This window comes from Hippichthys cyanospilos, chromosome 1 (assembly GCF_059441005.1).
Source record: "Hippichthys cyanospilos isolate Australia breed blue-spotted pipefish chromosome 1, RoL_Hcya_1.0, whole genome shotgun sequence".
Lineage (NCBI taxonomy): Eukaryota > Metazoa > Chordata > Actinopteri > Syngnathiformes > Syngnathidae > Hippichthys > Hippichthys cyanospilos.
This window is the reverse complement of record NC_142369.1, coordinates 6,465,199-6,479,585: the sequence shown is the minus strand read 5'-3', so window position 1 is coordinate 6,479,585 and position 14,387 is coordinate 6,465,199. Positions and strand designations below refer to the sequence as shown.

Below are 14,387 nucleotides of genomic sequence, written 5' to 3'. Positions count from 1 at the left end.
AGGTTGATTATACAGTAAATGAGTGATTAATCTGCCTATTAGTTGGTAGAGAAATGATTCATCATTTGTTGATTAATCATTAACGAACGAATCGGACACAAAAACTGTTGCTGAAGGAAAGTAATGTAATTAAAAACGGAATAGTTTGCAATGATGCGGTCCCTAATGTGTTGTAAAAAAGGCTAAAATGTTATCTGCTATCATAGAGGATGACGGAGATCTGGGAATAGCTACCGTTGACAAGCTGAAATTCTGATGATTTGGGCCGATTTATAGTTTTAAAAAATTGAAAATTTCGATACATTTTTTCATCCTGATACCATGTTTTTTTTTTTTTTGTTTTTCTTCAATTAGTTCTCCATTTATCATTGCACATATATTTAAACAACATTGGGCCATTTTGTGATCAGGTCGGTGACCGGTTATGATTTATTTATATATTTATCTTCTCTGCAGTGACTGTCTCTAAAAACGGAGTAGAAACTAAGCAAAATGCTACCTTCAGCCGCAATAAAAGAGGCCACTGAGCTTACAGTGTCATCAGCAGATTGTCACAACGATCCAGAAAGACTGGAATCATTACAGAAAAACATACGTCATTGGTAGGGTTTAAAAAAAAAAAAAGGTATTCTTGATTCATGAATCTAGCAAATTGTGCCCAACCTACTAAAACACCGAACAGTTGGACATTTAAAAGTTAATAAAAATAAACTATAAAAGCTTATAGCACATTTTTAGTTGGTCTCTAAATTTAGTGTAGCATTGCCATGGCTGACCACAAACGCGGCATGACATCACCGAAACGGGATGTGTAAAGGCGATACGCAACATTCGCTCGCTGCGGAAGAAAAGGCATACTTGGCCACTGGAGGCATTTGCGACTGCTTGTGCTGGCTCGCCGCAGGCGCGCCACGGCCAAGGAAGCATCACTCAGGCCGTAATGAACGGCGGGGACTGCTGAACGCATTAGCGGGGAGGGCTGCGCCTGCTGGCGACTTGCCAGCTCATTACATTCTGTGGCGGCCCCGGCCCGGCCTGGCCCGGCCCGCTCCTTGCGTTTCCACTGTTTGTTCACTTACTCGACTCTATTGAAGCTAATGTAGGCTACATAAATCCTGCCTGCAGTCTCGCGAGCGACACGCGCGAATTTACAGGGTCAACGATATGAAGATGCAAGAGATGACAATTTGGCAAGAGGGGTATTTATGAGCTAGAGATGGTGATGGATGAGGCCTTTTTCCATTTTGCTGTTCTTACCTTTATGTAGGCTCGAATATTTGGACTGGGTATAGTAAAGTAAAGCTTGATAAAGTATTGCATCATATGCTAGCATTAAGCTGGTGGATTTTTTTTTTCAGGACAGCTATCCATAAAACTGCCAGAATGTGACAAGACCGAAGCAACAACAGGAAGGATGCTGCCTCAACAACCTAGCTTGCAAAAACAAACCTGTAGAAGTAGGAGCAGCCTCGCACTGTGTTATGCGTGAAATGCTCCTGGCTCTTCTCGTTTCCAAAGTCCTCCAGGGGGTCGGACCACAGCAGATCGCACATGGGGCCGTACGCTGGAGGTTCTTTGAATCTGTCTAGCTGCAGATGGAAAGAGCGGACGTCAGCAAATTTGGACATTTGTCCTTCAAGTCTGTCAAGTGGATTTGGAAATTTGTTACATTGATACAGAACCAGAAAAAAGTTTGGAAACGCCTACAACTCCAAATAGTAAGAAGTCAAGAAAGTCAAGGTTTGCACTCTTAAGATGTTATTTTTTGTCTGAAATAGTTGAAGAGACAATGGTCAAATGATGCTATTGGAAAAAAAGAACAAAGGCATGAGAAAATGCAAAATTCAAAATCAAACTGCATTCGAGATCGCTGAAGATTTCTTATTTTCATTTTTGCAGATCGTAGTGTAAAACCAGTTTTTCACCAGTAATGATTTTTTTGGGGGTGGTGCGAATCCATCACTAATGTGTTGTGCAGTTAGCTAGCCATCTTCCCTTTTGATCCTTAATTTTTCCTGTTTTTAAGCTTCGTTTTATATATGTGGAGATTTTTTTACGATTAAAATTGGTCTTGTGTGGTGACATTTGGATTTTTACTTTGCAGAAAATAATACTTCCCCAACAGCAATTGGACGCCGGCGAGACAGCAAACATGCCGCATCATGCACTGAAGTCATTTTAGTGTGAAAAGACTCAAACAGCTGTCCGAGCTTGTCCACGAATACTACAGATCTATGGTCACCGTGGCAACGATAGAAACACTCCTCCTAATTCGAAGCATCTGAATAATGGACATGATTAAATGAGCCTTAATTGCTAGGTAATGGTAGCATCGTTTATCTTTTCATCGTTACAGTCATTTTTTTTAAGACCGCTGGGTGTTGCTTTGCACAAAGGAGAGGTCGCTGACAAACAAAAGATTGCAGATTACTGGACGGACACTGGAATATTGCAGAATCTATGACGCACACTCTCTGATTAGACACCCACAATCCATTTGGAATTATCGAATTAGCCTGAGCACGGCATCCAGGTCTTCAAGCTGTTTTAATTAGAGGAAAGATTCACTGTGCCTGTGCAGCATTTGACAGCGTTCTCGCCTCACTTACTTTCCCTAAAGTATGTTTACCACCGAGGTCCACCCACTATTACAACACACATAGACAAGAAGAAGAAGAAGAAAAAAAAAACTCGAATCGGCCACATACTTTCCTGATGTCGTCAAGATTCGTGATTTCTGGAGAAAGTCCTCCGTGTACACAGAGGAACTGTTGGTTCATAAGTGCAGCCAGGGGAAGGCAGTCGAAGGCGTCCATACACGCGTCATACACCCTCTCCGAATACTTAATTCTACCTGGAATATAAACGCGGGGGGAGGGGCGGGCACAAGCCAAGTCAAACAAGTCTACAAGAAAACACCCGTTGTCACATTTAGGTGTTAACAAAGGACTACTTACATTCCTGCTTAAATGTGAAATACTCTGTTAAATGTCTACATTCGTGGTTCCCACGCAGCAAAAAAAGCGTTTTGGGGTAAAGGATCTTTAAGGCCCACAAGTACAGCACACACTGTGGGCAAAAAAAACAAAAAAAACAACAACAGGCAGTTAAGATACAAAGCATCATGGTCTGTTGAAACATTTTGCGGCCTGTGGTTAACAAAAGCGTTTTGGCGGATGACCGACATATTTTATTCATCAAATCCTAATATGGAAGCAGTAAGCTCTATTGAATGCATGCATTCTAACCCTTTCAGTTTATAAAAATACTCTTGACACTTACAATTTAGGCTACATTAAAAAAAAAAAAAAAAAAAAAAAAGCCCAGAAACATGTAGCCACTATTTATTAACTTCACATTATCAGAAGTGCTGACCTACATTTACAACCTAAATACAAATTTTTGTTCCATTAAAGTATTTTAATTTATTCCCAACAGTCCAGTCTCATCATTTGGTTTCTTTTGCAGCAGCTGCTACCAGTCCAATAACTGCTGTTCGTCGGGTAAGATTTTAGCCTGCGTGTGTTGCCATGTCAACATAACGGGCTGGTGTACTCGGCACAGTTGAGTTCTGTTATATTGAAGTTTTGATATGCTATTGTCGTATAATAACAACATTTTTTTTTCAACATATTCTGAAATCATTATTTGAAAAGGTTGTAGCTTGATGGTTCAAGATAAAGTTATATTGTGTAATCTTGCAGGTGCTTGGTGCATATAAAGGGTTTAAAGTAAAGCCGGGCTATTGACTGAAATTTTCAAATTCAATTTAATTCGATTCACAAGGTCCTGATTCAATTGACTTCATGATTCATTTGATTGATTTTTGATTCAGTTAAAGGGAAAGCCAAACCAAAAGTTCACTTTACAATAAATAACATGTTATATACACCACCACAAGTCGAAACATGGCATTATGATTATTATTGTGTCTGTGGAATATGAAGTAAAACTTTGGGCACCGTTGACGTAGAAAGACGCCGACCGAAACCCATCGACATAACTTATTTAATTATTTATTTTTAGATGGAATCAGGCAGAGAAAAGCTTTGGGAAAAATATATAAGACTAATAACATTCTATGGTGGGCTAGAATGTTCAATTTGCTGGCTGGTTTTCTCTCTTTTTTTTTTTTAAAAGGCTGGCATTACAAGACTCAAGCAGAAAAATCCACCAGCTTCTTTACCATTTTAGGGTGCATCCATCAACTATACCTAAAAAAAATAAATAAAAAATACCCAAACCACTCACTTCAATACTGAAATACCCTCTGTCGACATAGTCCCCCAGGAAAAGGTAGCGCGTGGATGCAGGTGAGCCTCCAACTTCGAACAGCTTCATCAGGTCGAAGAACTGCCCATGGATGTCGCCGCATACTGAAAGTTGAGCACACAAACGTGAGAAAAAGCCGGCCAACACAACACTGGGGGAAGCCATTTGCTTATTTCCATATTTCCAAGCCGGTGCCTGTGTGCGCCACGAGAGAATAATGGTTGCGTTGTTTCACATTTAGGAACAACTGTTCACTGGTGGTTTAATATTCCAACAATTTGTGCCATTCAAAACAGGAATTGTATGTACAGTAGTGCCTTGAAATCCAGTAAGGCAAAGACTTCATTAATATTAATGTAAAAGATGTGTGTTGTATATGTTGGCCTATTCTATAACTGAGTCCTCTGTGAGTACTTTTATTTTTCTATTTTAGTCATTCTAACTTAGTCTTTAATGTTAGTCTTTGAATATTTTGTTTCCCCCCCAGTCTCAACCACGCTTAATTTTAGTCTTCATTAGTATTAGTTTTGTTGGAGTGTTTGCAAAACGGAAAATTGTAAAAAAAAAGGTCATCATGTGAGTAGCAGAAATTGGACCCAGACGTAGACAAGACAATTAAAATTCTTTTTAGTGACAAACTACAATCCTCAACCAAGTGTTAGCCATTCCTTCTTGGGCCAAACCAATGACGGTCCTTCAAAAATCAAGGGATACTTGCCAATTATTTTACACATTTTGTACTGTTTACAACAGTTGTATACATAAAATTGTATCCTTAAATATATATCGAGAAATTTGTTGACAAGCTCATTCTTTGTTGAGCAATGCATAGGAGTTGTGCAACCAATATATAAAATATATGATATTTAATGTTAAGCCCTACTATTTTGGGGGAATAGGTAACCCTAAGTAGTAGTAAAAATCTGCATATATTTGACATAGTGAAGTGCATCTGGAGAAAACATTCTATTTTATTCATTTTTAAAAGTAACCGGCTGATTAATCTGTAACAGTTATCATCATCGGCCTATAAACAAAAAAAAATCCTTATCGTCCAAGCCTGGTTTCCTTTTTCTGTGCAAACGTACAGCAACACCAAAACAAATGTTTTTAAATTAAATAAACAAACGAACGAGATAATCAGTTAGCTTTAGTTATTGTTATCTATGTAAACTGTTGTTTCAGTTAATTTTCTGTTTGAAAAAGCATTTTTATATTTTCTTCACCATCAGTTGAATTTCAGTTGGAGTTATTTAATTTCACTAACCAGAATCACCTTAGCGGAGGGACATAAGTATGACGTGCCATTTCGATTGCAGACCTACTTTTTGTTCTTTGCTCTTTTAGCATATGTCTCTTTCGGCCTACCGAAGACCTTGAAGCCATTCAACAGGCTTGCCAGATTTAATTTGAGCACACCGGGCCTTGCCAAACACATTGAAAGTCCATTGGCGGAAAGCGCTGGAAAACATGTCATCGCCTTCACAGACAGATACCCGCACGGAGAAATCCATCCCCGATGGTGCCGGGAGTCTTTCTACCCTTATTTGAATTCCCCGGAATAATATTAATCCCAGTGGGCTCTCCTTTGGATTTATCCGATACGGCGATTTAACATCACAGCAAACATGTGGAAATGCCTCCTGGTTGGAGAACTGGGACCAACGGCAGGAGACGGGAGCTGCAAATCGTTCAATGCGGATTAGTTTCCCGTAACCTTTGACCTCACACTCCATTACTCCCTGGTGGAGGGCCGCCAAAAAGCTCGGCGTGCGTTTTTTTTTGTGTTTCGCGTCGGCTGCCTTTTGCAGGACAATTCGGCGGAATCGGTAAATTATCGACTGTTACATCTCACCTGGATAAAATCAAAGTGTATATCCTGTTGCGCAAGAGCAATTAGTGGCCTCAAAATTGGATTTTCCTCATCTAAAGTCTCTTTCACTTGAAAACAAAAGTAGCGGAGCAATAGGCTAATTAAGCAGCTAACAACAAGCCCAGTACAGTGAAATGTGTTTATATAGCAGTCTGGCTTTTACTGGCTTTACGACGCGCATCTACAAATAAAAGAAAAAGGCAACCAATTAGTGCGAGCTGTAGAACAGCGTCGAAGAGCAATTAAGTCCCGTTACGAGTCTCACGAGATGGTAAAGAGAATCAACTCTCCTGCAGTGTATCGTAAACCTCCTTGTTACTATTTGTCTTTCATTATAGACACGCCGTGACACACAAAAATAGAGCCTTTGGAGCCTATTTGTGTAAGCCATCTAAAAATGTCCCAACTCTCTTCTGCAGTCAAGCCAGCACTACGACAATGGCGGCGCGCCGGACTATTTTAGATCACTTGTGAAGTTCCTGATGGCCCAAAATTGGCTTCAATAAACCGATTGGAGCTGAAAAGCATTTCAGTGCATCCTGTTACTTTTACTGGCTGGTTGGTTACTCTCAATATGGCGTCAGCAGGAAATGTAATTTATTCCCCTTCAACAAGGTGGGCATTTTTTTTTCCAATTCAAATGTTCAATTTGAATTGATGTTGAGTTCAATTTGAATGCTGATTCCAAAATAAGTACTTTTTTTTAACATATCAGGCTGTCCTTACCCTCCAGATTAGCAAAATCTCACTGATAAACTTTAGTAAGAAGAGTTGATTAGGACTGAACTAATCTACAGCTACGTGGCAACTTGCTTGTCAGATCCAAATGAACTTTGTGGTGAGAAGTGTGTGCAGCTCCCAGTACCTCCCAGCTATGTTAGTTTTGTGTTTGCAACAATTAAAAGGATTCTCGGCTTTCTAATCTCTTCACCTATGCAACCATGGGCACGCCGTTGTAAATTCAAGTTTGTTTTATGCCATTTTTTCCCCCCTCAAAGCTTTTCACTAGGACTGTCACAATAATCACTCGATAGACTTTTTGTCTGATGAGAAAAAATGGACACAATAGTGTTTTTGGACTTGGTAAATGGTCATTTGCATGCGTGTTTGTTTACACACCTGTTCACCGCTGTGTGTATTGGCACTCACAAGCACACACACACACACACGCATAGATACACAGTAGGTGCGGAACGGCTTTTGAAAAACAGTTCAGTTGCGCTTCCCAAAATCGATTCGCATGACTTGTCCATTCTTAAGCACGCGCAACTTTATGTCTCATTTTTCTATGCAGCAGGAGCAATAATCACAAAATAGTCGTTCAGCTAACAGCCATCGCCTACAGTGCTCTTTTCTTACAAATACATTGCCTGTTTATGCACTATATGTTCTATGTTTGCTATGTCCCGGCAGGAAGTTAAAGGGAATGCCAACTGGTACCAGATTTGTCTTGTTTTGAGCAGCAAAATCAACAGTGAGTTGAAGCAGCAGATTCTGTAGAGCTCCAATCTAAGATCTCTGCTGCATCGCGAGAGATTGTTATCAAAATTAAAGTCAGTCTATGTATACTACATAGTTTATTTAATAGATTGAGATTGTAATTAGGAGCACATTAATGAACTCGCTTTGAAAAATCAACCTTTGTTGAGTCAAGACATCTTTTCTACATGACAATTTCATGGGTAGCCAACAATAAGAATAAACCTAAAAACACAACACTATTGTTTATCGCATCCAGAAAAACGTGTTATCGGAAAATTACACATCAGGAAGTTTCTAATCTTTCTGTTTTATTCACATAGATTTATTCAATATATTTTCAGAGAGCATTGCTCAAAAACATGACTAGCTAGAGAAAAAAACTGACCAGGTCTGGATTCTGCATCCAAAAATTAGTTAAGAACAGCTGTCAGACCTCACTCAGCAAAAATGGTGTTTTCCAGTGTTGTTAAAGGTGCAGAAACTTTATATAGCAATTAATCACACTCAGTCCTCGATGTGCATTTCAAACAACTGAGATTCGGGATAATATGGAGGAGTGAGAATAACCGAGATCCAAAAATTGTAGCGCAACAATGCATAAAGAGACTTTCTATTCAGACAAACCACAAGAATTTCCAGGTGATTCATCTTGGTTCATGTTGTGAAGGATGCTTATCGCTATGGAAACGGCTGAGTAATTGAATCTTATATCATTGAGAAAGAAGTAATCTAAAGGGGGGGGGGGGGGGGCAGTGTAATAGTGGCACACTCTTCTACTTTTTCTTGGCAGGGAGACAATGTGTCCGTCACTCGGCTTCAGTCCACCTACAGACATGCGGCGCCCACTCCTTGTCGCTGCAAACGCGAGGCGAGAAGCGAGCCCACATAAGAAGAACAGGTGGGAGTAAATTAACCGCAGCGAGAAACAATTCGTTCTTACCGGAGCCTGCTTTTTGCACTAAAAGCGAGCTCCCCGAAAAGCGGCACATCAGCAGGCTGCAGCTACTGCGAGTGGGCGGGCGGGCATTACACAATGTGGCATCAGAACCTACACAGGCCACTCCAAGGCCGACCGTGCTCGTTGAGCGCCTGAGACCGAGGCCCAATTGGGCTGCGACTGAGGCGCGGTGACAACGAGAACAACGAAGCGCGTTTATGACTACAGGAGCGATTCATACCTCTCCAACATCTCCTCCCGCCTGTGCAAGATAAAATACAAGCCGACGTTATCTACGTGTTTTAGTTTCGTTTTGGTTCCGGAGCTGAGGAGGAGAGATTTTGCACCAAGTTAGCCAGCCAAGTAAAAAGCAACGTTGCATTTATTAACTATAACGTTTTAGAGTAAAAAAATGCTGAAGTGGCCAAAATGTGTGTTTGGGACCACACAGCAATACAATTAATGTCAGTATTAAAAATTCACACGTGGACAGAACTATTGTTATGAATACAGTCCCACAGGGATTGATTTGATTGGAGGAACGCGTGTTAGTGAGAGTGGTGTATTGATACATTATACAGTAAGAGAAAATACATATCACATTCTTACCGATGTTGCGTTTCTTGTAGACTTATGTGAACAACCGTATGCCACGCACTGTGGCGTTTTACCCGTAGAAACAGAAAATAATGCAAAAACGACACAGAGAAATCAATGTATTCAAGTTATGCGAATTTAACAAGTGGCAACACAAAACGTCCGCCGTTGGCTTTAATTCTTGCTACGACAGGTAAGCGGCATTGTTAATCCATTTATACATAAGCATGGCTCCACGCTGGCTGCCCTGTCAGTCTTTAACAAAATGAACTCTTCTCCTTGACATGCGCACACTCAGGGCTGACAACGAAGTGCTCTTAAGTGACCTGATCAGCCTGAAGCTTCAGTTCGTTTTTGCAGTCACGTCAGACAAAAAAAAAAAAAAAAAAAAAACACCCTCCGCTCTCTTCTAACTTTCTCTGCATGACATGTACTCGTGGCAGACAATGAGGCGCTCTAAAGCGGCCACACTAGCAGACTGTCAGTGAATGAAAATATATGTTTTCCAATGGGAAATCTGTGAGTAGCGGGGTATAACTGCACTGTTTGTAAAAGCATGTTGCCTAGTGATATAGCTCCATAAGCTTAGCTGGCAGGCCACTACTGTGCGTGTGCATGTGGGTGACTTGTACTTTAATTGTCATCACCCCCTTACCCCCCCGAAGGGAAAAAAAAAAAAAAAAACACACACACACACCAGCCATCTGGCGTGACCAGGAAGTGAGTGTGTGAGCGCGACAAGCACACAAGGAACGGGAGCAGCGACGTGTTGTGCTCCATTGCGTCCATGCAAAATATTTACATACTAATTCGCCAGCCTTGTGTCATGTGGGAATTGGGCTATGTTTACAGGGCGAGGGGAAGGGAGGGGTGGCCAACATATACGTCACCGCAGCTAATATAAAGGAACTTTTCTTCCTCTCACTTATCACATTTGGTGCCGTCTCATTGCCCCAACTCAGAGCTTACATAAGCGACGCTGTCACTTCCTTTTTTTTCCTCCTCTGAGCTCCATGGTGGCGCCCGAAAAGCCCTTACGGTTCATCAGCAGGAACCTAATCGCAATATATTGAATTTCGTGACCTGGAGTGGGGTTGTGAGAGGGGGGTTAAATAATGTGAGTGAATGATGGGCTGTTGCCATAGATCCTGTGGCAGATTTGAAAAGCATCAAAGAAGCCTCATCAAAAAGTCTAATGGAGGAAGGAGCACTTGACCAAGAAGAAAGGCAACAATAGCGAGAGCCGTGCTCATCAGAAGGTCCCCTGCTCCGAGTGACTTCAATAGATTAATCATTCAAGGTCCTTTTTAGGTGAAAATGATTTTTTTTTAATAATCGTGAACAGCAGTCACAGGCAGGATGTTCTGACTTACACCCTAATAAAAGTTTCAACTGTTGATATATCACAAACTATCATTCGAAATCTAATTTTTCTTGACATTAAAACCATTTCTGGGATTGCTCATGTGATTCTCGCAAGCCGAGCCTTGTTTGGTTGCTACCTGAACCTTGAGCAAATGACTTTGGGTCGACAGCAAGAGGCAAATATGTTAGTACATTTATTAATTTCACATGTAAAATAAGGAAGTTATCAAATTAATTACACACAAAATATTAACAGCTGCGAACGGTTAATTAGGTTTGATAAACACATTCTGCTAACAACCCAGGCTAAATTTATTTCTCTACTGTGGAATAGAAAGGTTGTCTCTCATCTAAGATATATGACTTAAAAATACTTCCTTAGCACAACTGTGCTACTTTCCTATAAAAGCGCTTCTGTGCCATTATGTCATAACTTTGTGCTCGCTAAAAGAGTTTTAAGTGTTTTTTACACCATACAGTCAAGTCAGTCAGTGAGTCAACATTTATGCTTAACGATATCAGTCCATCATTGACTTCTTTTTAAAAAAAATGTGAATTCTCTTTAAAATGAAGAAGAGAAAAGTGACTAACTCTTTCACTGCCCATAGTCTGGTCAAAATGGATTATTGACGTTTACTGCCGTCATTGGCAGAAAATGAGTTACAAAACTGTGAGTTTTTAAAGCATGTGTGAAGAGTATAAAAAAATCTTTGGCCTTTAGGCTCTTTCATTTCAGATGTTCATCCATTGTGGGTTGGCGTGGAACGCATCCAGACATTAACACTTTGAGTGCCATTGATGTAAAAGGACGTCAATGGAAACCTTAATCAGAGGTGTCATTGACATCAATTGACATCCTTGTGAATGCTTGAAATTGATTGGCAGTTTCCCTGTTGTAAAACGTGCTGTCATTAAAAGAGTCTAAACAGAGATTCACAATACTAGCGCAAGTACCCCTGGGCTTATTTAAAGGCACTCCAGTTGAGATTGGTTTCTGCAGGTTATCAGCAAATATGTATAATTTAATACTTTTAATTGCCCTGACGGGAATATTACATTTTCCTTACATTTTTTTTGTTTCAAACTATGAGCAAATTAATGACATTGTGTTGTAGTGACTCCTTTACAAAATGTTTCATGACTTTTTTGTGTAGTTTGCATTGTCATTGGTGGTGGTAGACAAATAATCTTTTGAAGTTGCTGAAAAAAAATCCACTTAGTGATCATTGCACTATATAGCACAATATGTTTTCTGTAATCTATATTGTTTTACCTGTATTTGTCTGTAATGTGTATCTATTTGTCTGTATTTGGTACATGCAGCATCCACTGCAACTTGTGGGCCTGGAAAGGGGGCTCCTTCCACATGTGGTCCCTTCTGAAGGTTTCTGATTTTCCCCAAATTGGGTTTTGGAGTTTTTCCTTCCCCTTCTGGGAGCTTTGACAGGGGATGCTGTTGCGTACCTTACACTGAAAAGATGTCTTTGTATGACTTCTTTTTTTGAAAGAAGTCTCGACATGACCTCTTTTCATCTGTGAAGCCCTTTGAGACTTTGGTGATTCAGGGCTATACAAATCAAATTTGATTGATTGATTGATTGATAGTGATAACACTACAAATGTACTTTCAATGTTTCATATAGTAGACAGATCACTAGGTTTTGGTTTAGGGGTCTTTGGGTGAATAAAACAAATATTTCAAGAGAGGCATCGCTAAAAAAAGGTTGAGATCCACCGCAAAATAATACAACCTGGCGCAGCATACACAATATTTTCAAGCCAAATCCGGTTACCTGTCACTGGGGCCTCAATGTCCAGCAGGTTCTTCTCCGAACGCAGTATGGCAGCGCCCTCTCTGATGAGCCTCAGCGCCACCGCCTCCTCCACGCGTCCTTCCTTGGTCAGGTGGGCCTTCAGCACGTCAACTTTAGGCTTACCCTCGCCGTCGAACACCTCTTTGGCCGTCAGTCGATGACTAGGTGGGAACGGAACGGCTGCGGGCGAGGGGGCAAAATGTTAGACTGCTCTATTTTTAATCCTGCTCATCATTTCCTCCCCAACACATCATTTTTCCATGATTGCTTGTTCATCGCTACCAATGCATGCGTTGAAATGGCGAAAACACTACCGGAACTTGGCTTCACTTCAAAATGAGACTTCACTTTAAGCAAGCTTTGCACATGGAACAGGTGTGCGAGCGTGTACGCTAACGTCCATCCTTCCTGAAGGTGACGTCAGCGGTAACTAGACCTGTGCTTTAGCATCATTTTACTAAGTGAAATGATATTTGGTGTCCCAACTGACCCATTTTATAAATCTATGTAACAGCTGTGTGTTAAAATGACACATTTCTATAGATATAGACACTTGATATTTCTACCACGGTGAAATGAATATATGCCTTCCGTGTGGGAAACCGCTGAATCACCCATCCATCCATCCATGTATCTATCCATCCGTTTTCTAAAGCGACTTATCCAGCTGTCTTTGAGCAGTAGCAGGGGACACAGAGACAAACAACCATTCACACTCACAATCACACCTAAGGGCAGTGCTTCTCAAATAGTGGGGCGGGCCCCCTTGGGAGGGTGAGAGGCGATGCCAGGGGGGGTGCGCGGATGACTTCAGGGAAAAGAATTTGTTTTTGCAAAGTGTAATTGGCATCTTTTTTCAGGCACTTTGATGCACTTGGGTTTTTTATGCTTAGACAAACCTTTAACCTGTATAATGCTGTGAAAATAGTTAAAAGTGGTTAAAAGTTGGTTTATATTGCTTTTTCCTTTTGTCAATGTTAAAAAGGATACAGTTTTAGGTATACTAATACAATTTTTATAGATAATTAATAATTTTATGTATCAGCCGGCGAGTGGGAGAGGGGAAGCAAAATGTTTTTCTTTTTTACCATTTTGGTATGTACCATGGCTTGTGAAGGAAAGAGTGAATTAGGATTAGTCTGTGAAGTTTAGGCCCCTCACATTCAAATTTTTACAGTAAATTGTTCCACAAAATTTCAAAATAACATTATTCTTAAAATTGTACTTGTTTTGTTGTAATTGCAATCTAAAACAAAAGTTCCCCACATGTTCCCACGGTCAGTTGAATCTCTTATCAAGTTAAAAGAAAATTTAAATTATGAACTGTTTAAACGTAATTATTTATTGGCCATTAGGTATTTAAAAGAGGCTTATGCCTATATTGGTCAAAATACCGGATAGCAGTGCCGATAATCAGCCAGGACGATAACTGGTCCATCCCTAATTTGAAATGATTGATTTGAAAACGTTATTGTTTAATCGACATCGATCAAAATGCTCTACTGTGGCTTACTGTTCGCTCTGTTTTCCTTTTTTTTCTTTCCAAAAACTACACAAAAACGTGATCTAAATAAGATTTTGAGATTTACAGAAGGTTATGAAATAAAATTTTGCAATCCTTCCCAAAGTCCAATGCCTAAAAAGCACCGTTCCCTTCAAATGAGTGTGCTCCAAACAAACTGTCCATGTTGAGCAATACTTAACATCATGCCTCCCTTCAGGTATCTGGGGCAATGACAAATCAACGTCTAATATAGACCGACACACGGTCCCGAGACGGCCTCCCCTCAGCACCTGCTGCGCAACTCAAGCCTGAAGTCTAGGACTTCTAACCGGAGGCCTCGGTTACTCTTTTGGCGCAATAATAGATCTTGGGGCCGTGTCATTTTTGAGTCAAGTCTGAAATGGTTAACCGCCTGCTCTTTCGCTGCCGTGGGCACACCCAGTGCAACAATGCGACCCTTTCAGAAGCGGCCGTATTTTCTCGGATGGGAGTTCCCACAGACCTGGGAACGGCGAAGGTGACATAACACTTTGTAAAAGAATA

General features: G+C 40.6%; 1 protein-coding gene across 2 annotated transcripts in view; it reads right to left on the bottom strand.

Moving 5' to 3' along the window:
- The window catches only part of LOC148428834 (protein phosphatase 3 catalytic subunit alpha), a 62,357-nt gene that overhangs the window by 22,982 nt on the left and 24,988 nt on the right, over positions 1 to 14,387 (bottom strand). For both annotated transcript variants that reach the window (XM_088411661.1, XM_088411669.1), the window contains exons 2-6: positions 12,320 to 12,520; positions 4,252 to 4,376; positions 2,958 to 3,069; positions 2,709 to 2,854; positions 1,450 to 1,589 (exon numbers count right to left, since the gene is read on the bottom strand). In XM_088411661.1, the coding sequence (XP_088267787.1) occupies positions 1,450 to 1,589; positions 2,709 to 2,854; positions 2,958 to 3,069; positions 4,252 to 4,376; positions 12,320 to 12,520 (724 nt within the window). The remainder of the gene's footprint in view (positions 1 to 1,449; positions 1,590 to 2,708; positions 2,855 to 2,957; positions 3,070 to 4,251; positions 4,377 to 12,319; positions 12,521 to 14,387) is intronic.